Source organism: Rhincodon typus, chromosome 31 (assembly GCF_021869965.1).
Source record: "Rhincodon typus isolate 14 chromosome 31, sRhiTyp1.1, whole genome shotgun sequence".
NCBI lineage: Eukaryota > Metazoa > Chordata > Chondrichthyes > Orectolobiformes > Rhincodontidae > Rhincodon > Rhincodon typus.
Window position 1 is genome coordinate 7,834,958 of NC_063362.1, and position 24,684 is coordinate 7,859,641.

Consider the following 24,684-nt stretch of genomic DNA (forward strand, 5'->3'; position numbering starts at 1 on the left):
CTTTTCTCCTTCACAGATGCTGCCAGACCTGCTGAACTTTTCCAGCAACTGTGTTTTTGTTCCTGATTTACAGCATCCGCAGTTCTTTCAGTTTTTACTAAATCAGAATCTGGTATTTGTTAAGCAGATGTGTAACAGTAGTCTGAGCCACAATTGTTTCTTTTGAAAGTTGTTTCGAAATTTAAACCTGAAGACGATTCCTGACTTTGTCTTCACCCTGGCCATTCTTTAAAGGAGCCAAATCATCAGGTGGCATTGAGCACATGAAAAATGGTGGCATTTACGATAACCTTTAAAATAAGTCAGACATCAAAGATCCACGGCACTACTGCAAGAAAGTGCCGGCGAATTTGCCTTGGTGTTCTGGCCAATATTTATCCCTCAACCAACTTCATTCAAACAGACTATCTGGGGTTCGCTGTTTGTGGCTGTGCACTATTGCCAGCTGTCTTCTACACTTCAACTGAGCCCATCATCAGTGGTGAGGAGCTAGATAAATGCAAGTCTGCCTTTTGTTTTCTGGGGATTTGCAAAGCAGTCCCTAGAAACAAAGAGAATATCCCCAGTGATGTGATAGGAGTGATAATATTAACCCATCGTCTAACTGATTAAATTCAATCCACCGTAAATATATACATGCATGTTGTTGTGCAAAGCCATGGATAATGGTGGAAGAGGTTCCATTTTCCTTCCACAACATGGCCAACCAGGAATCTCTTCCGCTTACCACCTGCTATTGACTGGTCCTGGCAGGGTTAGGGTTGAAACCCAGAGGACAGACAGGATTTATAAAGGATAGACACCAGGAGTTGGTGTCAGGAATGGGCCTTGGTCTTTAGCCATTAATGTTGGTAGCATGTACAACTCTGAGACATTTGTAGTTGGCTTATGTGAAGGGACTGAAGATAAATTAGCATTGGGATCAGGGACTTGGTTGAATTTTAAAGAGATTGGTGAATGTTGGGGGACGCAAGGTTGGATGAGAGGAACTGAAGGTACAGTAGTCAGTATTAATAGGGAAATGGTGATAGGGAAATTGATGAGATTAAAGGCGGATAAATCCCCAGAATCTGATCATTTACATCCCAGAGTGCTTAAGAAACTGGCCCAAGGAATAGTGGTCATCTTCCAAGATTTTATAGATCCTGGAACGGTTCCTACAGATTGGAGGGTAGCTAATGTAATCCCTCTATTTAAGAGGGGAGGTTGAAAGCTAACCAGCAATTACAGACCAGCCAGCCTAAAGTTGGTAGTAGGGATGATGCTAGAGCCCACAATAAGACTTAACAGTGACAGAATTGGACAGGATCAGCATAGATTAATGAAAGGATAATCATGCTTCATATATCTACTGGAACATCTAGAGGATGTAACTACTGGAGTCGATGAGGGGGAGCCGGTGGACTTTCAGAAGGTTTTTGACAGAAGAGATGAGCGTGTTAAATTAAAGCCATTGGGATTAGGGGTAATGCATTGAGATGGATAGAAAACTGGCTGGCAGACAGGAAACAGAGTATGAGAAAAAAGGGTCTTTTTCTGAATGGAGGGCAGTGAGTATTGGTGTACTGCAGGGATCAGTGCTGGGACCCCAGCTATTCCCAATATATATTAATTATTTAGATGAGGGAACTAACTATAATATCTCGAGATTTGCTGATGGCACAAAGCTGGGTGGGAGTATGAGCTGTGAGGAAGATGCAGAGGTGTTTCAGCGTGATTTGTCAGGCTGAGTGAGTGGGCAAATGCATGGTAGATGAAGTATAATGTGGACAAGTGTGAGGTTATTCGCTTTGGAAGCGAAAAGGAAGGCAGATTATTATCTGAATGGTTGTAAAATGAGAGAAGGAATGTGCAAGTCCTTGTATACCAGTCACTGAAAGTAAGCATTGCAGGTTCAGCAGGCAGTGAAGAAGGCAAATGGTACATTGGCCTTTACAGCAAGAGGATTTGAGTACAGGAGTAGGGAAATTGTACAGGGCAGCATTGAGACCAATACCTGAAAGAGCATGTGCAGTTTGATTTCTATCTGAGGAAGGATGTTCTGGCTATGCAGGAAATATGAAGATTTGCCAGACTGTTTCCTGAGATGTCAGGACTGTTGTCCGAGGAGACGTTGAATCAGTTAGGATTATATTCGTTGAAGTTTCAAAGAATTGAGGTGGGAGGGGGGGTGGCTAGCGAGACTCTCATGGCAACCTGTAAAATTCTAACAAAACGAGACAGGTTAGATGTAGGAAGGATGTTCTCGATGGCGGGGGGAGTTCGACACCAGGGGTCACAGCCTAGGGATGTGGGTAAATCATTTAGGACTGAGAGGACCAGTTTCTTCACGGGGCGGTGGGGGGGGGGGGAAGAGTGGTGATCCTGTGGAATTCACTGCCACAGAATGAGCTGGAGGTGAAAACATTGCATTTTTTCAATGAGTTGGATCCAGCACTTGAGGCTAAAGGGGTCAAAGGGTATGGGGGGAAAGCAGGAACAGGCTTTTGGATTGGATGATCAGCTGTGATCATATGGAATGGCACAGCAGACCCGAAGGGCTGAATGGCCTACTCCTGCTTCTATTTTCTATGAACAAGAAACGATCATGAGGAAGCCACAGAATGAAACAAAAACATAGATTCTCCACCTCTACTTTTTCACACATTCTCCCCATACTTGCTTCTACATAAAACAACAAAATATTAAGCATTGCAGCAATCTTAAGGAGGTTCTAAAATGTCCTTTGATTGAAGGAAAAGCTGAAGCAAAGGATTTATCCATAATATATATCCATAGCATAAGAGTATATTCCCGCGTGACTCCAATGCCATAAGCAGTTTTGCATTTTGTAATAACTGCACCAAACGCACCATAGCCAACCACCAGCAGTAATGTGCTGCATTTCAGCTCTCTCAATCCTAATTCCAATCCCAATCCTATCTCAATGGCCACGGATTATCCACCAATTACATCTGGATGCAGCAATAACACACACTGCTTCAAGGATCACTGGCTGACCCATTCCTGCTCCAATTTCTAATGTTCGCCATGTAGGTTTTCACTCAGCTCAACATTGAAGCAACACTGTAGTAATAGACGTATGGTGCCCAACTGGGGCTATTCCCTCCCTATTTTGGTGGATGCTAACAGTCCTGTGGTTATCGTTTGAAGACCTGGAAAATGGTCCCATGTCTTGACCAACATTCGACCCTTGAAGCAACAGTCAGAAGTTAGATTTTAAGTTCTCCCTCACCAGAGTCATAACTGTGGGGCGTTTGCACTGTGTAAAATGGCTGCTTAAAAGAACTGCAGATGATAATTCATTCTTCACGAGGTGCTCTGGGATGCTTTAAGAATCTTAGTAGGTCACTGCATGTAAATGCAAGTTCTGTTTTTGTCTGCTAGATTAATGCTGAGTGTTACATGGCAGCTGTCCAAGGCCAGCAATGGCTTTGGGAATGAGCCAGCCCATCTCTTGGGTATTAATTAAGGAGGGGAAGGGATAAAGAGAGAAAGATAAAGAGGAAAAGGTACAAAAGGAATCTCAATAAGTCTGATATGCAAAACCTTTCCATGTGCGTTAAATTTTAAAACCCTTCAGAGGTATGGAGGAATAGAGAGTTTGAGTTATAAGGAGAGTCTGGATAGGCTGGGACTATTTCGCTGGACTGTAGGAGGTTGAGGGGTGACCTTACAGGGGCATATATAAAGTGACTTTTCCCTAGGGTGGGAGGATTACAAGACTAGGGGACATATTTTTAAAGTGAGAGGAGACAGATTTAAAAAAGACATGAGGGATAACCTTTTTTTATAGAAAGTGGTTCATGTGTGGAATGAACTTTCAGATGAAGTGGTGGATGCCAGTACAGTTACTATGTTTGAAAGACATTTAGATAAGTACTTGAATAAGAAGTGTTTGGTGGGATATGAGCCATCCCATCACAATGGCCCATATTATCGGATTATCCAGCAATTACATCTGGATGCAGCAATAACACACACTGCTTCAGGGATCACCAACTGACCCATTTCTAATGTTTGTCGGGTAGGCTTTTACTCAGCACAGCACTGAACTAGTTTAGTTGGGGATTATAATTGGCATGGACTGTTGGACTGAAAGGTCTGTTTCCATGCTGTATGACTCTATGACTCTAGGCATGCACTACGTAGGTTTTAGCTCAAACTCATCTATGGAGTTTACCTGCTTGCTTTCTCTGTAACCTCTTCAGGTCTTCAATCCACCTGGGGCTCTGTTTTTTTCCCTCAATATGACCCCTGTGTACCTCCCACTTCCCCCAGCCCCACTGTTGGTGACGGTCTTGCAGCTGTCCTGGCTTCATGATCGGAAGTCCCACCTTCAAACGTTTCTCTTCTGTCCCCATTTTTAAGATGTGTCTTAAAACAAGCTGCTTAACCAAGCTCCTAGTCATGGGTCTTAATGTCTTCTTCTTTGGCTCAATGTCAAATTTTCCTCCAAATATCCTGCGTAACATTTTGTGATGGCTTACTATATTACTGGCACTTTGTAAATCCAAGTTTGATTATGGGGCAATATTGATTTTGTTCAACCCAGACCACTCTGATATTGCCCCATTAAAAATAAGATGAGAAAAGACCATTAGGTTCATCATCGCTCACCCTATAGTTCAAACACCACAATGTGATCACTCTTACCCAGTCGCTACTAAACCTAACTCTCAGCACAAGGTGCAAAGAAATGTCTATTTTTGCCTGAATTCAGGAACTCATCGTCGAATTGAAGGCAAAAATAAACTAACCGCTGTAGGCTTGCTAATTTTCAATTACTAATGAGCGTAGACAGCATCGGTAATCTGACAGAAACTCAACCCTTTCTTTATAGAAAGGGGAAACCTCAGGCATGACCAGGCTCTTTCTCTGGTGCAGTTTCAAAATGTGAGCCTGCACATTTGTAATTAGTACAGTACTTGTACAGTAACTGTTCCTCCAAGGGCAGTGCAGTAAGACTTTAATGAGATTACATTTTGCAAACTCTCTGCCAATGTCTAATTTTAATTTCGAAAAAAAAAGGGAAAACACAACTTTTCAAACCACAGCCGCCTGCCACAGGAACAACTCTCTCTTTGTCTTCAACACTGAAAGTTACAGACTGTAAAACATTCACATCTGCAGGGGACAACCCGAGGTGCAGATACCACCGTCTGAATGACTGCATTCGCCACACCACCTTTGTGCTGCCATTGGTACATGGAGACCAAGGATTCCAGTAAATTGTAAACATATTTACACATCAGCCTAATGTGATGCATAGTTTAAACCGTTGCTGGATCTGAACGGATGCTGCATACTAACTTGTGGTTTAATTGATTAATCCCACATTGTTTAAACACTGGCATCCACTTGTCACCATATGTTTTTAAACAACAACAATTTGCATTAATTGTGTTACCTTTCACATGGAAAGCATGCCCGAGGGCTCTTGCAGAGGCGGAAACACAGAAATTTACGTCGAACCAAAGGATTAGTGAGATTAGGATCAGGGACCAAGCACTTTGTCAAACAACAGAAAATGTTGGAGAAACACAAAGAGGTTTAGGACGGCACGGTGGGTCAGTGGTTAGCACTGCTGCCTTACAGTGCCAGGGACCCAGGTTCGATTCCACCCTCGGGCAACTGTCTGTGTGGAGTTTGCACATTCTCTGCGTGGGTGTGCTCCGGTTTCTTCCCACAGTCCAAAGATGTGCAGGTTAGGTGGGTTAGCCATGGCAAATGCAGGGTTACAGGGATAGGATTGGTGGGTTTGGACAGGATGCTCTGGTCGGGTTCGGTGTGGACTCGATGGGCCGAATGGCCTGCTTTCATGCTATAGGGATTCGATGATGTTCCAAAGAAGGGTTAAAACATTAACTGTGTTTTTCTCTCTCCACAGATGCCACCAGACCTGCCGAGCTTCTCCAGCACGTTAGAGTCATAGAGATATACAGCACGGAAACAGACCATTTGGTAGAACTCGTCCATGCTAACCAGATATATAAATCTAGGGCCATTTGCCAGCATTTGGCCCGTATCCCTCTGAACCCTTCCTATTCATGTAGCCATCCAGATGCCTTTTAAATGTTGTAATTGTACCAGCCTCCACCACTTCCTCTGGCAGCTCGTTCCATACACACACCACCCTCTGTGTGAAAAAGTTGTCCCTCAGGTCCCTTTTACATCTTCCCCCTCTCATCTTAAACCTATGCCCCTCTAGTTTTGGACTCCCCCACCCTCGGAAAAAGACCTTGGCTATTCACCATATCCTTGCCCCTCATGATTTTACAAATCTCTATAAAGGTCACTCCTCAGCCTCTGACGCTCCAGGGAAAATAGCCCCAGCCTATTCAACCTCTCCCTACAGTTCATACCCTCTAACCCCAACAACATTCACTCAAATCTTTTCTGAACCCTGTTTGTTTTCTGTTGTTATTCTAGATCGCCAGCAAACGCAGAGGTCAATTTTGAGGGGTATCCTATAATTGGAAAGGAAGGAACCCCAGAACATGGGATCTGGGTGATGAATAAATGAAGAATGGATGAGATAAATAACTAAGGACAGATTCCTTTACTTTCCCCAACTCAGTCAGCTGAGAAGCCGCAAGGAGAAGAGACACCTGAAGGGGTGAATCTCTTAGAATCATAGAATCCCTACAGTGCAGAAGCAGGCCATTCGGCCCACTGAGTCCACACTGACCCTCCGAAGAGCATCCCACGCAGACCCACTCCTCTACTGTATCCCTTTGACCATGCATTGCCCATGGCTAACCCACTTATCCAGCACATCCCTGGACACCATGGGCAATTTAGCATGGCCAATCCACCCTAACCTGCACATCTTTGGACTGTGGGAGGAAACCAGAGCACCCAGAGGAAACCCACACAGACACAGGGACAATGTGCAAACTTCACACAGACGGTTGTCCATGGGTGGAATCGAATTCAGGTCCCTGGGGCTGTGAGGGAGCAGCGCTAAACAATGACCCACCGTGCTGCCCTAAACCTTTTTGTGTTTCTCCAACATTTTCTGTTGCTTGACAAAGCGCTTGGTCCCCGATCCTCATCCCAATCCCAAAATACACACCAGGGTGCTCTGAGAAACGGCAGAGACACAAGCCAGGAACCCATGGAGAGCCATATCTGAACGCTCTGCAGAACTTTGTGATCTGCCCATTAAAGAGTTAAGCTCAGTGCTGAAATGGTTGGAAAGTAAACAAAGAGAATGCACTAGATGGGACAGTTCACTCTGCAAACACAAATAGAACATAAAAGAAACATGTCAGTCCCAGACCAACAAAGGGGGGAGGCTTTTGACAGTAGCTCACCATTCTCAAACAACTGGCAGGCTGAAAACGAAAAGCAAACTTCGAACGCGTCGGATGTGGTTAAGGCCTGTGGAAGCCAAGAGGAAGCACAGGGTGGAGGGTGGTAAGTCTGGACCATACGTGATATACCACACTGTGTTACAACAAGCGGAAATACGTTACCTTGAAACACACTACAGCGACAAAGGAGGGAGTGAAAAAAAAACCTACTGTCACTAAGTAAACTGGCAAACATCTTGAGAGAAGGAAGGAAACCAGTGAACGGCAGACAAGTATGTATGAGCCAAAGGGGTGTTAATACATGTCACTGCTTTCCACAGGCCAACAGGATGTGGGCTCACGGAGGCGTGCACAGCCAAAATGAAACCGCACGGCACATTTTTCATCTGCAGCTAGTTAAGATGCAGCACGCTGTAAGCACTGAGCTGACGATCAATGTTAAAAACAGCAGATCCCTCTTCAACTCACCTCTATCATGTGGCCTCAGCCACCTCGGTCTCCCTGCTGATGTTCTCACGGCACCAGCCCCAGCTTCCAATACCTCGAAAGAGGCGGCTGGAAGGTGCTGCCCCCAGCACAGAAGGCCATTCGGCCAGTCGCAGCGCTGCCAGGGCTGGAGGGTTTGAGCTATAGGGAAAGACTGAATAGTCTGGAGCTACTTTCCCTGGAGTGTCAAAGGCTTGGGGGTGGGGGGGGGGGGGGGCATTATACAGCGCTGTCCCCTTATTAGGGCTTCTCCTGCACTTCACTTTATTTCTCAGAATCTCACACGTCAGTCCTTCTGTCCATGGAAGGAGTGCATTGAAGACTTACCAGACTGGTTCCTGGGAAGGCAGGACTGGCATACGGGGAGAGAGTGGTACGGTTAGGAAAATGAGAGGAGGATCCCATAGAAACCTATAATATTCTAGCACCCCTGCCATCTTTTGCGTGCCCCTAGGCAATCCAGTTCCAGCACCTTTTCTCAGGGAGGTGCATCCCATAATGTAACAACGGCCCATGTGAAACTAGTTATCTACTGTTTGTTTTAAGAGTGGAGAATGTGAATGAGCCAAGGACCAGGATAACCAACAGGCCAGGCAACAGCAAGTTCAACTTGGGACAGGTACACAAGTTAAAGTGGTTAACTTGCAGTTAGAGTATTTGTGAAATAAACCTATGCAAGGGATGGAGGGATGGAGGGATATGGACCAAGGGCAGGCAGAAGGGATTAGATTAGCTTGGCATCGTGTTTGGCACAACCTGGTGGGCCGAATGGCCCATTCCTGAGCAGTACACTGTTCTATGTTCTAAACCGGCTCATACCTTTCTAGTACATTGTACCTAGGCTACTCACTGATCCAGTCTGAGAGCGGTGAATGAATATAAAAAGAAGTGGTGATTCTATGTTAAGGACCATAACACAAGAACAGAACCTCTTTTTCAAGTCCATTAAATATATGACACCTGGTTCGTAGGCCACGTGCCACTGAAAATGGTTTCTCCCCAGTCACGTAGAAAGTAGGAACAGGATTAGGCCATTCAGCTCTTTGATCCTCCTCCACCATCCAGTATGATCATCCAACTCAGTCCCCTGTTCCTGCTTTCTCCCCACATCCTTTGATCTCTTTAGCTCCAAGAACTATCTCCATCTCCTTCTTGAAAATATTCAATGCATTGGCCTCAACAGCTTCTATAGCAGTGAATTTCACAGGTTGACCAGTCTCTGGGTTAAGAACTTCCTCCTCATCTCAGTCCCAAACAGCCTAACCCTTATCCTTAGACTGTGACCCTTGATTCTGAGCTCCCCAGTCATCGAGATCATTCTTCTTGCATCTACACTGTCTGATCCTGTTAGAATATTATAGGTTTCTATGGGATCCTCCTCTCATTTTCCTAACCGTACCACTCTCTCCCCGTATGCCAGTCCTGCCTTCCCAGGAACCAGTCTGGTAAATCTTTAATGCACTCCCTCCATGGCCAAAACATCCTTACTCAGATAAGGAAACCAAAACCGCATACAATACTCCAGCTTTGGTCGTAGAGGAGCCCTGTACCATTGAAGAAAGTCATCCTTGCTCCTGAACCCAATCGAGACTACTTTGTACAAGTCCCATAGGTTCCCCACTTAATCAATGCACCATCTAACTTTTTAAACACCCAAAGAAACTGTGGAAGCTGTAAATCAGAAACAAAAACAGCAATTGATGGAAAAGCTTGGCAGGTCAGAATCAGAGCTGTACAGCACGGAAACAGACCCTTCGGTCCAACTCGTCCATGCCAACCAGATATCCTAAATTAACTTGTCCCATTGCCAGCATTTGGCTCCTATCCCTCTAAACCCATCCTATTCATATACCCATCCAGATGCCTTTTACATGTTGTAATTGTACCAGCCTCCACCACTTCCTCTGGCAGCTCATTCCATACACACACCACCCTCTGTGTGAAAAAGTTGCCCCTTAGGTCCCTTTTAAATCTTTCCCCTCTCACCTTAAACCTATGCCCTCTAGCTTTGGACTCCTCCTCCACCCCAGGAAAAAGACCTTAGCTATTTACCCTATCCATGCTGCTCATGATTTTATAAACCTCTATAAAGGTCACCCCCCCCAGCCTCCGATGCTCCAGGGAAAATAGCCTCAGCCAATTCAGTCTCTCCCTATAGCTGAAACCCTCCAACCCTGGCAACATCCTTGTAAATCTTTTCTGAACCCTTTCAAGTTTCATTATATCCTTCCTATAGCAGGGAGACCAGAACTGAACGCAGTAATCCAACAGTGGCCCAACTAATGTCTTGCACAGTCACAACATGACCCTCCTAACTCCTATACTGACCAATAGAGGCAAGCGTACCAAATGCTTTCTTCACTACCCTGTCTACCTGTGACTCCACTTTCAATGAACTATGAACCTGCAACCCACAGCCTTTTTATTCAGCAACACTCCCCAGGACCTTACCATTGATTGTATAAGTCCTGCCCTGATTTGCCTTTCCAAAATACAGCACCTCACATTTATCTAAATTAAACTCCATCTGCCACTCCTCAGCCCAATGGCCCATCTGATCAAGATCCCATTGTACTTTGAGGTAACCTTCTTCACCTTCCACTACACCTCCAATTATGGTGTCGTCTGCAAACATACTAACAATAACTCCTATGTTCACATCCAAATCATTTATATAAATGACAAAAAGCAGTGGACCCAGCACCGATCCTTGTGGCACACCGCTGGTCACAGGTCTCCAGTCTGAAAAGCTGGGTAGTTTGCTGCAAACAATGGTCTGCTTAAGATTTGGTGGTTGTTTGAAGGCGAGAAGAGGAGACGTTGGGATGATCTCTTACACCAACCCAAGCAGGCAGATTTGAATGAGATTGTATTGTCACGTGAACTCAGGTATAGGAATACAGGAATACGGTGAAACGTGTACAAAGTCACCATTCTCTGGCGCCATCTTGGTTACAAAACCAGAATTCTTTTTAATAAAGAAAGCAACAGCAGAAATAACAGAAAGCCAAAAGGCAAGAAAAACATTCAGATCTCAAAGTCTAAAGTCTCATCTCCATACAGGCATTTGGAACGGTCAGCCACTGATGGAGGCACTGGGGCCTAGCCGCAGCCTGGAGTCTTGGTCAGCCTGCAAATCTCATATTGGTCACCAGGAGGAGCCACATGCTTACTGCCGCCACCACTGTCTCTTATCACTGGAGGAGCTATACTGTCACCGCCGGCCCTGAACACAAAGAGAAGCTGCGTCCTCTTGCTACCAACGCCATGCCAACGCCGCCTCCAATAGCCGAGAGGAGCCTGGGAGGAACCGTGCCTGCTGCTGCCTCTGCACTGTCCTGCAGCATTAGCCCAAAGGAATGGTGTTGAAGACCTGAGGTGCGACCCAGATCGGGAATGTTGTGACTGAGACACAAACAGGCAAGTAGCTGAGTCCATGCTGAGGCACTGCAGCTAACTAGGGATATTAGACAAACTGCAAGATGAAATGAAAGAAACTTCTTCCTTCATTTGAATGATTGCACATCTGGCCAACACACACTTATACTGGGTGCCATAGACCATTTCCTTTCACCTAAATGCTTCACTGGAATGTGTAAAGCTCAAGTTCTAGAATTCTTCCATAGCATTCCAATGCAGTTCAATCCAAAAAAAAATTCAAATCTCAACGAAGAAAATAACTTTTGAATAATTGTAAGATTTTCCCAACTGATAGTTAATTAGGCATAAATATTACCAAAGAGATTATTTCCCTCAAAATCTCTATATGCCGTCATATAGAAGCAAATTAGGACAGAACTGGGCCAACCCTTCAGTTTATTCACCTTCATAGTTCTATTCTGAGACAGTGATTAAGAATTTCTGCATCTACTGGACCATGAGACACACTTCTTTTCTGGAAAAGTAAATGGCCTGATATGTTTTACAGTCTGTCCCTCAAATACAATGTTGATTTAAGAAGTCATCTACTTCTCATAACCAAACACTGCTCACGTCCTGTCAACGTACGAAATGCCAGAGTGCAGCAGAGAGAGATTCTAGTACAACACAAATGATCAGACTGAATGCCAGGTTTTATAGGACTAATGTTGAGGCCATGATGGGGGCAGTATCAGCCTAAGTGTGGGCAGTGCCAGGAACCCCATTAGCCAGTGCATGGGAAAATTTTCAACATTAATTTAAGAGGACAGAGATCATGTGTCGTGGGATTCTGGCCAAAACCCTACACTGAGCTGAGCGTGCACGAATCCATGTAGATCTTCAGGCCCAGTGTCTTTCCAATTGCAAAAACTAAATCTGTGCCAACAATGCCACATGCAAGAGGCAATGATAATTGATGCCCTTATTTCGATGAGATACGTCAGCAACAATAAAAGACTTTTTTTTGCTGCCTTTGCTTCATAGCATAAAGAAACAGTCCCATCCTGTGTAACAGGCATCTTCCAAAAAGTGGAACACAAGTTAAACTGGCTTAGCTTAATATGTGTTCTGAGGAAGGGTCACCAGACCCGAAACATTAACTCTGACTTTTTCTTCACAGATGCTGCCAGACCTACAGAGCTTTTCCAGCAACTTCTGTTTTTGTAGCTTAATATGTGTAGCAAGGTAAGGGTTGGAATCTTTAATGAGGCACTAACCAATCGTTACCTAAAATGAAATTTAAAAAGTGACCAGAACAATATGTCAATATGGAAGACTGTGTTTGCAAAAAGTGATACAATTCTTTAAAGTGCTAACAGCACTGATGCAGCGGTTGTGGTATATACAGACTTTCAGCACTTTGTTGGCAGGTGAGGCTGCAGGAGGTTATTGGAGAGGATTAATAGGTATGTACTTGAGACAGCAGCTACCAGTAAAGCCAAGCTGTTTAGATAGGTAAGAGACAGTGCAGATTTTAAAGGTAGTTTCTTAGAACTGCTGCAGGAGAGTAGTAGCATTAAGTGGGATTTCGTCTTGGGTCTTCTTTCGTTTACTGCTAGTTTCTGAGTAAGAGGCGCAAATGAAATTCAGACAGCACATGAATCACTTGGACTCATTCAGTCCCACTTCCTCCACAGTTACCTTTTAGAATAAGGTCTACAATGCCTTGAGTCTAAACCATGACAGGATCTTCTCCATTCCCTATTTCGCCCATTACATTATATTACCGATACCATCAAGCAGGACAGATGCAATTGTAATTGGAATATCACTGAAAAACAAATCCAAAATGATGCACACGCTATGACTCTCCGATGATGGTATAAACCCCAGGATGCTAAAGTAAATTAGTTACAAATGTAGCAAAGTATGACTGACAATCTTGAAGGATTTGATGTGAACCTGTGCAAACTCTGTTGAATAGCACCAGTCCAAAACAATAGTAGGAAAACAGAGGGTAGCTGCAGAGTGTTAGTCACTCATCAACAACCAGCAGAACTGATGACTAGAAACAAACAAGTAGTCAGCAACTATAATCTGTAATTATAAACTCACCCGTAACTTGGGAGAAGTCGCCAAGGAGAATACTAGAGAGTCTGGGATCATTGCTAAACTGGATTAATTTGCAGCAGATGTTGGAGAAAAAAAATGCTGCAAAAACAAAAAATGCCTAAAAAGACACCTCAATCTCCAATGCTCCAGTCACGTTGACACTGACCCACCCCACCAAAAGTTGGCGTGCAGGACAAGTGAAGGTGGACATGAAAGAAAGATGGTACAATTTGGGAACTGCATCCTGGTAGAGTTTTTTTTTTATTGTCAGCAAGAAACACCAGATTTGAGAGTGTAGGAATTATCAACACACTTTTCTCATCGTAGCACTCCCACAGGGGGCAGGAATCCTCAGGAAAATCCTGTTGCCCAATGTCCAAAGACTGGTTATTAAGCAAAGGATAAAAATAATTCAAACCTCTCAGCGTTGAAAGGAGACAGAGACGATGAGACCTCCCCTCGAGGACGCTGATATGAAAGTCGGTGCTAACTGGAGCATTGCTCCGAGGTTGAATCACAATCAAAGGGTCAATAGTGGAGACGAGTAAAAGGCAAACTCAGAAGAGCTCCTGTGATTGAAAGAGCCTAACACCTCAGCAGCCCAGCAGGACTGACCCCAGCAGCTTGGAAAATATAAATCACCAGAAGCATTGTGGCACTTCTAAAACATCATAGTTTATACAGCCATACAGCGCGGAAACAGACCCTTCGGTCCAACCAGTCTATACTGACTATAATCTCAAACTAAACTAGGCCCACCTGCCTACTCCTGGCCCATATCCCTCCAAACATTTCTTATTCATATACTTATCCAAATGTCTTGTAAACATTGTAATTGTACCCACATCCACCACTTCCTCTGGAAGTTCATTCCACACGTGAAAAACTCTCTTTAAAAAAAAAGTTGCCCCTCATACCTTTTTAAATCTTTCTCCTCGCACCTTAAAAATATGTCCCCTAGTCTTAAAATCCCCCACGCTAGGGAAAAGACACCTGCCATTCACCTTATCTACACCCCTCATCATTTTATAAACCTCTAAGATCACCCCTCAACCTCCTACATTCCAGTGGAAAAAAAACCCAACCTATCCAGGCTTTCCCTATAACTCAAACCCTCCATTTCCAGCAACATGCTGGTAAATCTATCTGAACCCTCTCTAGCTTAATAATATCCGTCCTAAAACAGGGTGACCAGAACTGGACACAATGCTCCAGAAGAGGCCTCACCAACATCTTGGAGAACCTCAACATAACATCCCAATTCCTATACTCAGTTGCCTGAGCAATGAAGGCAAGTGTGCTAAACATCTTCTGAACCACCCTGTCTATATGTGACGCAAACTTCAATGAATTATGTACCTGCACCCCCAGATCTCTCTGTTTTATAACACTACCCCTAAGGCTGTACTTTTAATTGTAGAAGTCCTGCTCTCGTTTGTTTTACCAACATGTAATACGTCACATTTATCCAAATTAAACTCCATCTGCCACTCTTCAACACATTGACCCAGTTGATCAAGATCTCATTGTAATCTTAGATAACCTTCACTGTCCACTATACCACCAATTTTGGTGTCATCCACATAGCTCACCGCTGCTGTCTCAGGACAGCTAAGACAGGGCAAGGATGATGTTAGAGTGACAGTCCTTGACATGATATGACTGAGCATGGCAACAAGAAGTCCTAGCAAAACAGGAAATATTGGAAATCAGGAAGCAAACTCTCCAATGTCTAGAAGCTCTGCTAGATTTCCCACAGAAACACAGTGGCTACGAGAGCAGGTCAGAAGCCGGGAATCCTGCAGCGAGTAACTCACCTCCTAACTCCCCAAAGCCTGTCCATCATCTACAATGCACAAGTCAGGAGTGTGATGGAATACTCCCCACTTGCCTGGATGGGTGCAGCTCCAATAACACTCTTTTCACCATCCAGGCCAAAGCAGCCCGCTTGATTGGCACCACATCCACAAACATCCACTCCCTCCACCACTGCTGTTCAGTTGCAGCAGTGTGTACTATCTACAAGATGCACTGCAGAAATTCACCAAAGATTCTCAGACAGCACCTTCCAAACCCACGACCACTTCCATCTGGAAGGACAAGGACAGCAGATAAATGGGAATAGCACCACCTGCAGGTTCCCCTACAAGCCACTCACTGTTCTATTTTCGAAATATACCACCATTCCCTCACTGTCACTGGGTCAAAAACTTGGAATTACCTTCCTAAAGGCATTGAGAGTCTACCTTTAGTGCATGGACTGCAGCGGTTAATGAAGGAAGCTCATCACCATCTTCTCAAGGGGCAAGTAGGGACAGGCAATAAATACCAGGCCAGCCAGCGATGCCCCTGTCCCATGAGTGAATAAAAACACAAAATAAATACGGCCTTGTAATATTTCAACAAAGGTGTCAGCTTATTGTAATCTGCCAGAAGTGGATGTGCATGGTAACCGTCTGCATCTGAAACATATTCCGCTATTAAAATATAAATCATCCACTACATTATACACTGATACCAATGTTATATTCTCATGTCTCGGCTGGAAATGGAGTTGAGGAACAACAATGCATTTCCAAACTAACAGAAGTATAAGACACCTTGCAAAAGCACAAAGTGGCACGCAAAGGCAGGCATCCCTTCTACATTCAGGGATCACAGGCACCTAAGGATTAAGGAACAACAGTCAGGGTGTTTTGTCCTTGGGTGGTATGGGATAACATTCAGTCCATCATATCTGTGCCAGCTCTTTGAAAGCACTCTATTGCCCATCCACATTAATACTCAACTAATTAGTCCCAAAATTTTCTGCACATAGAATATTTATCAATTTACTTTTGGAAATTACTGAGTCTTTCTGATAGCATGCTCCAAATCGTAGCAATTAGATTGAGAAAAAAAAATCTCAGCTATCTCTGCCTCTTTTGCCAGTTAAACACATTGTCGAGTTATCTCCTGCCAGCGAAAACAATTTTATTTTTCTTGAAGCTAGAGTACCGTGTACAGTTCTGGAACCCACATTAGATGAGGGATGTGATAGCACTGGAGAGGGTGCAGAGGAGATTTACCAAGATGTTGCCTGGGCTGCAGAATCTCAATGCTAAACATCTTCTTAACCACCCTGTCTACATGTGACGCAAACTTCAATGAATTATATACCTGCACCCCCAGATCTGGGGGTGAGAGACTGGACAGACTGGGGTTGTTTTCCTTAAAGCAGAAGAGATTGAGAGGGGACATGACCGAGATGTATAAAATGATGAGGGGCATAGACAGGGTACACAGGCAGAAGCATCTCCTCTTACGGAGGGATCGATGACCAAGATTTAAGAGAAGGGGAAGAAGCTTTAAAGGAGATATGGGGAAAATCTTTTTCACTCAAACAGGGTAGTGGTAATCTGGAACTCCTCGCCTTTAAGGATGGTAGAGGCAGAAACTCTCTTAACATTTGAGAAGTGTTTACATATGCACTTGTGATGCCATGTGTTGGGAAGTGGGATTAGAATAGTTTTTTTTCCCCTTTATTCATTCACAGGATATGGGCTTCTTTGGCTAGGCAGCATTTATTGCCCATCCCTGATTGCCCAGAAGGCAGTTGAGAGTCAACTACATTGTTGAGAGTCTGGAGTCACACGTAGTTCATACCAGTTAAGGATGGTAGTTTCCTTCCCTAAAGGACATTATTGTACCAGACAGGTTTTTTCTGATAATTGACAATGATTTCATGGTAATCAGTAGGCTCTTAAGTCCAGAATTTTATTGGATTCAAATTCCATTATGCACCATAGTGGGATTCGAACCCAGGTCCCCAGAATATTTTTTACCTGGGTCTCTGGATTAACATGGTGGCGCTAATAGCACTAGGCCATCACATTCCAGGTGGTTGTTTTTGACTGGCACGGATGTGATGAACCGAAGGGTCTGTTTCTATGCTGTACACCTCTACGATGTTGAGCACAGTTTCCGAAGAGTTAAACAAAGCCTTAAACACCACCAAGCTACTACTGGTGAACAGGCAAACAAAACGTCATCAGCATTCAGATAAAAAGTGCTATTCACAGAACTGAAACTCAGCATTTTCCACAAATTAACCCTTTTAGCAACAATCAAGGCGCAGGCTTACTTCCAGAATGAAAGGCATCACTGGAATAAACGTCCCGGTGCAGTCAGAAAGTAGCGTCAGTGCTCGGACACAGTGTAATCGCAGAGGGTAGTAACGGGCTGTGGGCACCAATCTGAAACATAAATACAAGACAGAAAATTATCATTCCTGTTCCCCGATGGTCTTAATCGTGCACACAAAGATGCATACATTGTCTTTATTACCAAGGTTATTACATCCAGCAAAAGGGCTGCAACAAATTAGTTCAAACCATTAAGGCTGCTTGGTCATTTTTAACCGATTCCAATAAAATTTAACATGTGAATGTTTCACATTTGCATTTAAAATGCATTTTATTTTATTAAGTCCTGTTACTGGATTTATCCCCTCATTGATCCTTGTCCTCCTAGGCTTCAGATTAATTATTGCGGCTGTGTGGTGGACCAGGAGAGCACAAGGATGATAACTACACATTTAACTGGGCACTGAGCATTGCCTTTTCCTTTTCATGGAATCCCCACAGTGTGGAAGTAGGCCGTTTGGCCCATTGAGTCCACCTAGACCCACCCCCTAGCCTATCCCTGTAACCCTGCATTCCCCATGGTTTACTACGGACAATTTCCCATAGCCAATCCACCTGCACATCTGTGGGAGGAAACCGGAGCACCTGGAGGAAACCCGCACAGACACGGGGAGAATGTGTAAACTCCACACGGACAGTCACCTGAGGGTGGAATTGAACCCGGGTCCCTGGCGCTGTGAGGTAGCAGCGCTAACCGCTGAGCTACTGTACCACTGTTTGATTAGCCTTATTCCCATATTTGGTCTTCATGGCTTATCAGCAGGTGCCAGAGTCACTGATCCGCTCGAGGCCTCTTGTCAACATCGAGTGGCAGATGGAATTTAGTTTGGGTAAATTTTGGTAATGAAAACAAGGACGGGACTTATACAATTTGCATGTGATCAATCTGTATGATTCGGAGAGCAAGAATTCGCACTTAACAGCCAGTGAATTAGTTTTGACCAAAATTACAACACCTCGGATGCTGAAAACCTAAAATAAGAAAGTGTCGGAAATGCTCAGTAGGTCAGTCAGCCTTGAAGAGAGAGGACTAGGCAAAGTGTCATTTAATCTCCTGCCCTTTTCCTAAAATCTATGCCCCCTGGTTGTAGGCCCCTTCACAAATGGGGAAAAGTACCTTCCTATTTACCCCACCTGTGCCTCTCTTAATTTTGTACACCTCAATCAGGTTCTCCTTCAGCCTTCTCTGCTCCAAGAAAATCGACCCAGTCTATATTTTCTCTCTTCTTAACTGAATCTCTCCAGCCCAGACAACATCCTGGTGAATCTCCCCTGCACCCTCTCTAGGGCAATCACATCCTTCTGATAGTTTACTTTATTCATTCGTGGGGATGAAGGCGTTGCTGGCTAGACCAGTCCATTTGTTTTCCGTCCTTAATTGCCCTGAGGGCAGTTAAGAGTCAATGACATTGCTGTGGATTTGGAGTCACATGTAGGCCAGAGCAAGTAAAGATGGCAGTTTCCTTCTCTAATGAACATTAGTCCTTTAGATATAGTGGGAACTGCCGATGCTGGAGAATCTGAGATAACAAGGTGTAGAGCTAGATGAACACAGCAGGCCAAGCAGCATCAGAGGAGCAGGAAAGCTGACGTTTCGGGTCTGGACCCTTCTTCAGCGTACTGAGTACTCCCCTTGCCTTGTTCATCTGCCCAACATGCATCACCTCACAATTATCAGGAGTAAACTCTACCTGCCACTGTTCTGCCCATCGGATCAGCCTGTCCATTTCATCCTGGAGCCAAAGGCTTCCCTCCTCGTTCCTGAGCCAAGGTTTGGAAGCCCTTCCTAAGCATCTCTGCTCTTCACTCCTCATGGTTCCCATTTGACCAAATATCCAGTTGCCTGTTTTAATACCTCATGTGACTCTAGGCCAGATTTTGACTGTCCAAGAGAACAAGTTTTGAGCAAGTCAATGTCAAGCCCTTGGGATGAAATCTCATTTGGTGATGCTTCTGTGAAGCACCTTGAGATAGTTCACCACATTAAACGTGCTATATCAATGCACACTGTAAGTGAATTTAACAACGATCATTAGTTAAAAGACAGCTGCAACCACGAGTATATTTTTAGACCTGTGCTCACCTTTAAATTGAAAGGAGGAAGAGTAAAGGAAAAAGGCAAGTAGGGTAATTGAACTAAAGTACAAAACAGAGATATGTGCTTTTTTTAAAGCTCAACTTAACATCACAGCATTAAACTGTTCTGCATGTTTGAAGGAGTTGTTACTGGAAAATTCACATGTTTACTGTCATACTGCATAAGCATAAAATTCACAAAATTGCTCAGCTGAAGGAGACAGGAATTTCCCTGCATTAACCAGCAAGCTTTGGGTTAATCTTGGCCATACTCCCCCATAACCAACCTCACAATATTAATCATCAACTCCTTTTACTCGTACTGCTTGTAATTAGTGTCAACTTCTATTGCAATCTTGCAATTTTTTTTGTAATGGAAAAGAAGGATGACCCATTTGTAGCCCTCCACATTGTAACCAGACTGTTCACCTCACTGGAAGAAATGACTTACTCCTTCATGAAATAGCTGAGAACATTATTTCACACTGAGCAAAAACATCCAGACCTGACTTGCATGCGCTAAAATGTACCCACCAGGATGGGGCCACAATTTGTGCATTGCCTGGAATATAGCTTCAGGCGTGATTTGATTGAAGATTTCTGCTTTGGATTTTGGACAGGGTTGAAGGAGAAGAGGGTTTGGAAAGATTTACTAGGATGTTGCCGGGAATGGAGGGTGTGAGATATAAAAATAATTTGGAAAGACTGGGACGTTTTTCACTGCAGCATAGGAGGTTGAGGGGTGACCTTATTGAGGTTTATAAAACCGTGAGGGGTATAGATAAGGTGAATGACAAGGGTATTTTCCCTAGGGTGGGGGAGTTCAAAACAAGGGGGCATATTTTTAAGGTGAGAAGAGAAAGATTTAAAAAGGACATGAGGGGTAACTTTTTCCACACGGAGAGTTGTTCGTGTGTGAAGTAAACTGCCAGAGGCAGTGGTGGATACAGGTACATTACAACATTTAAAAGACATTTGGATAAGTACATGAATAGGAAAGGTTTGGAAGGATATGGGCGAAACGCAGGCAGGTGGGACTAGTCTAGTCTGGGAACATGGTCAGCGTGGATCGATTGGACCAAAGGGTCTGTTCTGTGCTGTATGACTCTATGAAAAGACACAGCAAGAGAGACATAATCCCCTGGTGAGGAAGTCAAGGACAAGGTGACATAACGCTAAAATCAGAGTGAGGTTATGAAGGAAACACCTCCTCACATTATAGCTGAGCATAGTGTGGAACACGACCCCCCCAAAAAAAGCAGATTGTATCTAAATTAACAATTTAAAATAGCTGTTTACTTGCCATTTTAAAGTATATGGAGTCAACCAAAGTGGACGGGATTAGGATACTGATCAGTAATGAGCTCACTAAATGATGGGTTGAATGGCCTTGTTAACGGTAAGCACAGGAGGTTTTGGTACCTTTTCTTTTGAAGACATTTTTAATGCGATCACAGTTCAGCCAGAAGATCATAAATCTCAAGCCTCAAATCTACGTGTGCCCATCCAACACACTGTCAGCCCAAATGATCATCAGGGAAGGTCTGGAAGCTGGTGGATCATTGGTCCATATGGTACATGTTGCAGGAAGCCCTTTGGCTGACTGGGAATCTACCACAGAGCATGCTGCGCATACCTAAGGCTTACTCTCCAAATAGAACTAAATGTACATGCATTCAAAGCCCAGGTTTCAAACAGAGGTACATGTATGACCAGTCAGAAAGTCACAGTTTCAACATGTACCTACCATCCTGGTAGATACATTTTAGTGCATGCAAGTCAGGTCTGGAGTTGAAGGGTAATAGTCTCGGGATTATTTGCATGTTTTTATCCATTTCCAAATGGAAAAGGTATTTAAGATAAATTCAAAGCTGAGGAAATGGTGTAACAGGAAAAAGCAAAATGCTTGCTATATTGGAGTTGTTTGAGGATGTTAATGATCATAACAGGATGGATGAACTGAGCTTCAACCAATAGCCTTCCAGGATATAAAATAAAATGGCAGGGCAATAGCTCAACTGGAAACACAGAGGAACAGGTTAAAGAAATGGACAGAAAGAAAAGCTAAAGCTGAAGGGAGAGGTTTCAAACAGAACAAGACCATGAAAAAGGAAAGATTGAAGCAATGCATGTGAATCCAGGAAACACCCAAATGAGAACTGAAAGCACTAGGAACGTGGATAACTGGAAGGGAACAAAATCGTAACTGAGGATTGACAAGTTAAATATTTTTGGCTATGCAATCTTCAGGAAAGGCAGCTAAAAGGGGGAAAGGATGGTACTATTGGTAAAGGATTCTATCACAGTGCAGAACATAAAGGTGCTCTATATGGCTGTGTTAAGATCAATCCACATTCCGTTAAGAGCAGGAAGTGAAATGAGGCCATTCTTACGGCACATTAGGACCACCAGACGATAGCATCTAGATCGGGAAGATTTGTAGCTAGTCAATGAGATGTTGAGAACACAGCAATGATGAAGCAATTTCAATTGCAGGCAAGGAAGGGAACATTTATAAATTGCATCCAAGACTGCTTCGTTCCTGGATCAATATTTTTCTAGTTTGCCTGAGAAAAGAGCATTGTTGGCATTTGTTCTGGGAAGCGGAAGTTGGACACACAGACACTGTGAGAGTAGAAGAACAATTTGGAAATATCAGCCCCAATAGGATTCAGTTTGGATTAAGAGTAGAACAAGATAATGGAGACTCAAAGGATAAAGTGCAGGATTGAATAAAGGCTAAAAATTAAAAGTAGAAAGGGATTTGGCTTGGTGTAACTGGGCAGAGATCTGGGCAAAGCAGATGCACTGTGGAGAGAAAAACAGAAAAGATCGCAATATTTCAAATCTGCCTTCGAGACCAGTACTGCCTTGGGACTGAAGTGTTGTCAACGAAACTTGCGCAGTCAAGAAGGTTCAACCAATAACCACACGGCAATTTGTTTCACGCAAAAACATTTTAAGAATCCATGGGGGAGAATTTCCAATGATTCCTCCACACACCCATTGCCACTATGGCAACGAGCTGCTGAAACAACACGACATATGTGAATTTACCCTTCCTTCACTTAACACCAAGATATCATCCAGCTAACCGTACATGGGACAGCAAAGAGAAGCCAACATATTTTTGCTAAAGGCACGTTGTGATGGATATATTTGAAGGAACAGACTGGTTGTACAGAAGAAGGGAATACTGTAGATATAGAGCCAGGGGATTTTGGGGGCATTCTGTAGGAGGCATCTCAGAAGGATTGTTACAAAAAATCTAGCCATACGGTCCAAGAGACAGCACGGCAGATTGGTGAGAAAGTTGCCAAACTGACTGGAACCAAAGGGTGATGTTTAACTGGAGAACGGTTTGCACAGCATGGATCCCAAGCATCAGTAATGGGTCCACAATCATTGTCAATGAAGACTGCCAACTTGGACATTGAGTGTGAGATACTGGAATTTGCTCACTACACAAAAGAAAAGACCTGTAAAACAACACAGAAGGCCGAAGGAGATCTCAGGAGAACACGGCTTAGCAGAATGCACGAGACAAGAGCAGATGTGACTTAATGTTCAGAAAGCAAGCAGTGATGTTGTAAGGGAGAGTCTGGATAGGCTGGGCCTTTTTTCACGGGAGTGTAGGAGGTTGAGGGGTGACCTTATTGAGGTTTATAAAATTATGAGGAGCACAGCAAAGGTCTTTTCGCTAAGGTGGGGGAGTTCAAAACTAGAGGGCATAATTTTAAGGTGATAAGAGAAAGATTTAAAAGGGACCCAACAGACAACCTTCTCATGCAAAGGGTGGTTTGTACGTGGAATGAACTGCTGGAGGAAGTGGTAGATGCAGGTACACTTACAACATTTAAAAGATATTTGGACAGATACATGGATAGTAAAGGTTTAGAGGGATATGGGCCAAACACAGGCAAATTGGACAAGTTTAGTTTGGGAATCTTAACTGAGGAGTGATCTTATGGAGGTCTATAAAATCATAAGGGGCATGGATGGGGTGAGTAGACAAGGTCTTTTTCCTAGGGAGTGAAGTCCAATACTACAGGGCACAGGTCTAAGGTGAGCGGGGAAAGATTTAAAAAAGAACCTGAGAGGTAACTTTTTCCACGCAAAGGGTGGTGCATGTATAGATTGAGCTGCTAAAGAATGTAGTGGAGGCTGGTACAATTAGAACATTTAAAAGGCATCTGGATGGGTATATGAATAGGAAGGGTTTAGAAGGATATGGGCCAAATGCTGGCAAACAGGACTAGGTCAGTTTGGGATGTTTAGTCGGCTCAGATGAGTTGGACCGAAGGGCCTGTTTGTGTATTGTATCAGTCAATGAAAACAGCAATGACAGTATAGCATTGTGGGTCAACCTACAGCAGGAGGACTGTAGTAGTTCAAGAAGGCAGCTCCTCATCACCTTCTCAAGGGCAATTAGGGATGGGCAAGAAATGCTGGCCAGCCAGCGATGCCCACAACCCACAAATGAATAGAGAAATAAACTCAATGGAAATTTGATGAAAGGTATGAACATGAAACAGGCTCCGATCTGCAATTCCTTTTACATGCGGGTAGATTAAAAACCATTTTAAAAATGAAAAAGAGTTCAAAGGCAAACAGGCAACCACAAATAGGATAAGCTGCAGTTGGAAACAGGAGTCAGGTTTTGGACTCTCCATTACAATAAGGGAGTTACAGCCAGAGGGTGTACTATCTTCATACAAAGCCCTCGCTTAAATGGAATGGTCAACAGCAGAGGAAGATTCCAATTGCAAAGCAATTTATTTTTCCCCTATTCTTTCATGAGTCGTGGGCACCACTGGCAAGGTGAGCATTTATTACCCATCCCTAATTACCCTAGAACAGAGTGGCTTGCTCGGCCATTTCAGAGGGTAGTTAACAGTAAAATAGATTGCTGCGGGTGTTATGTGTAGGCCAGACCAGGTAAGGATGGCAGATTTCCTTCCCTGAAGGACATTAGTGAAACAAGGTGGGTTTTTAAACAACAACTGATGATAGTTTCATGGTCACTGAGATTAGCCAATCAATCCTCGAGTTTATGAGCCGAATTGAAATTCTGCTGCCTCCTAGCAGGTGTATGAATTTGTTTCCTCGGAACATTAGACTGAGCCCCTGGCTTATGAGCCCAGCAA

General features: G+C 43.8%; 1 protein-coding gene across 1 annotated transcript in view; it reads right to left on the bottom strand.

Moving 5' to 3' along the window:
- The window catches only part of noc2l (NOC2-like nucleolar associated transcriptional repressor), a 205,333-nt gene that overhangs the window by 79,299 nt on the left and 101,350 nt on the right, over positions 1-24,684 (bottom strand). The window contains exon 12 of the mRNA XM_048615064.1: positions 17,401-17,512. Coding sequence (XP_048471021.1) covers positions 17,401-17,512 — 112 coding nt within the window. The remainder of the gene's footprint in view (positions 1-17,400; positions 17,513-24,684) is intronic.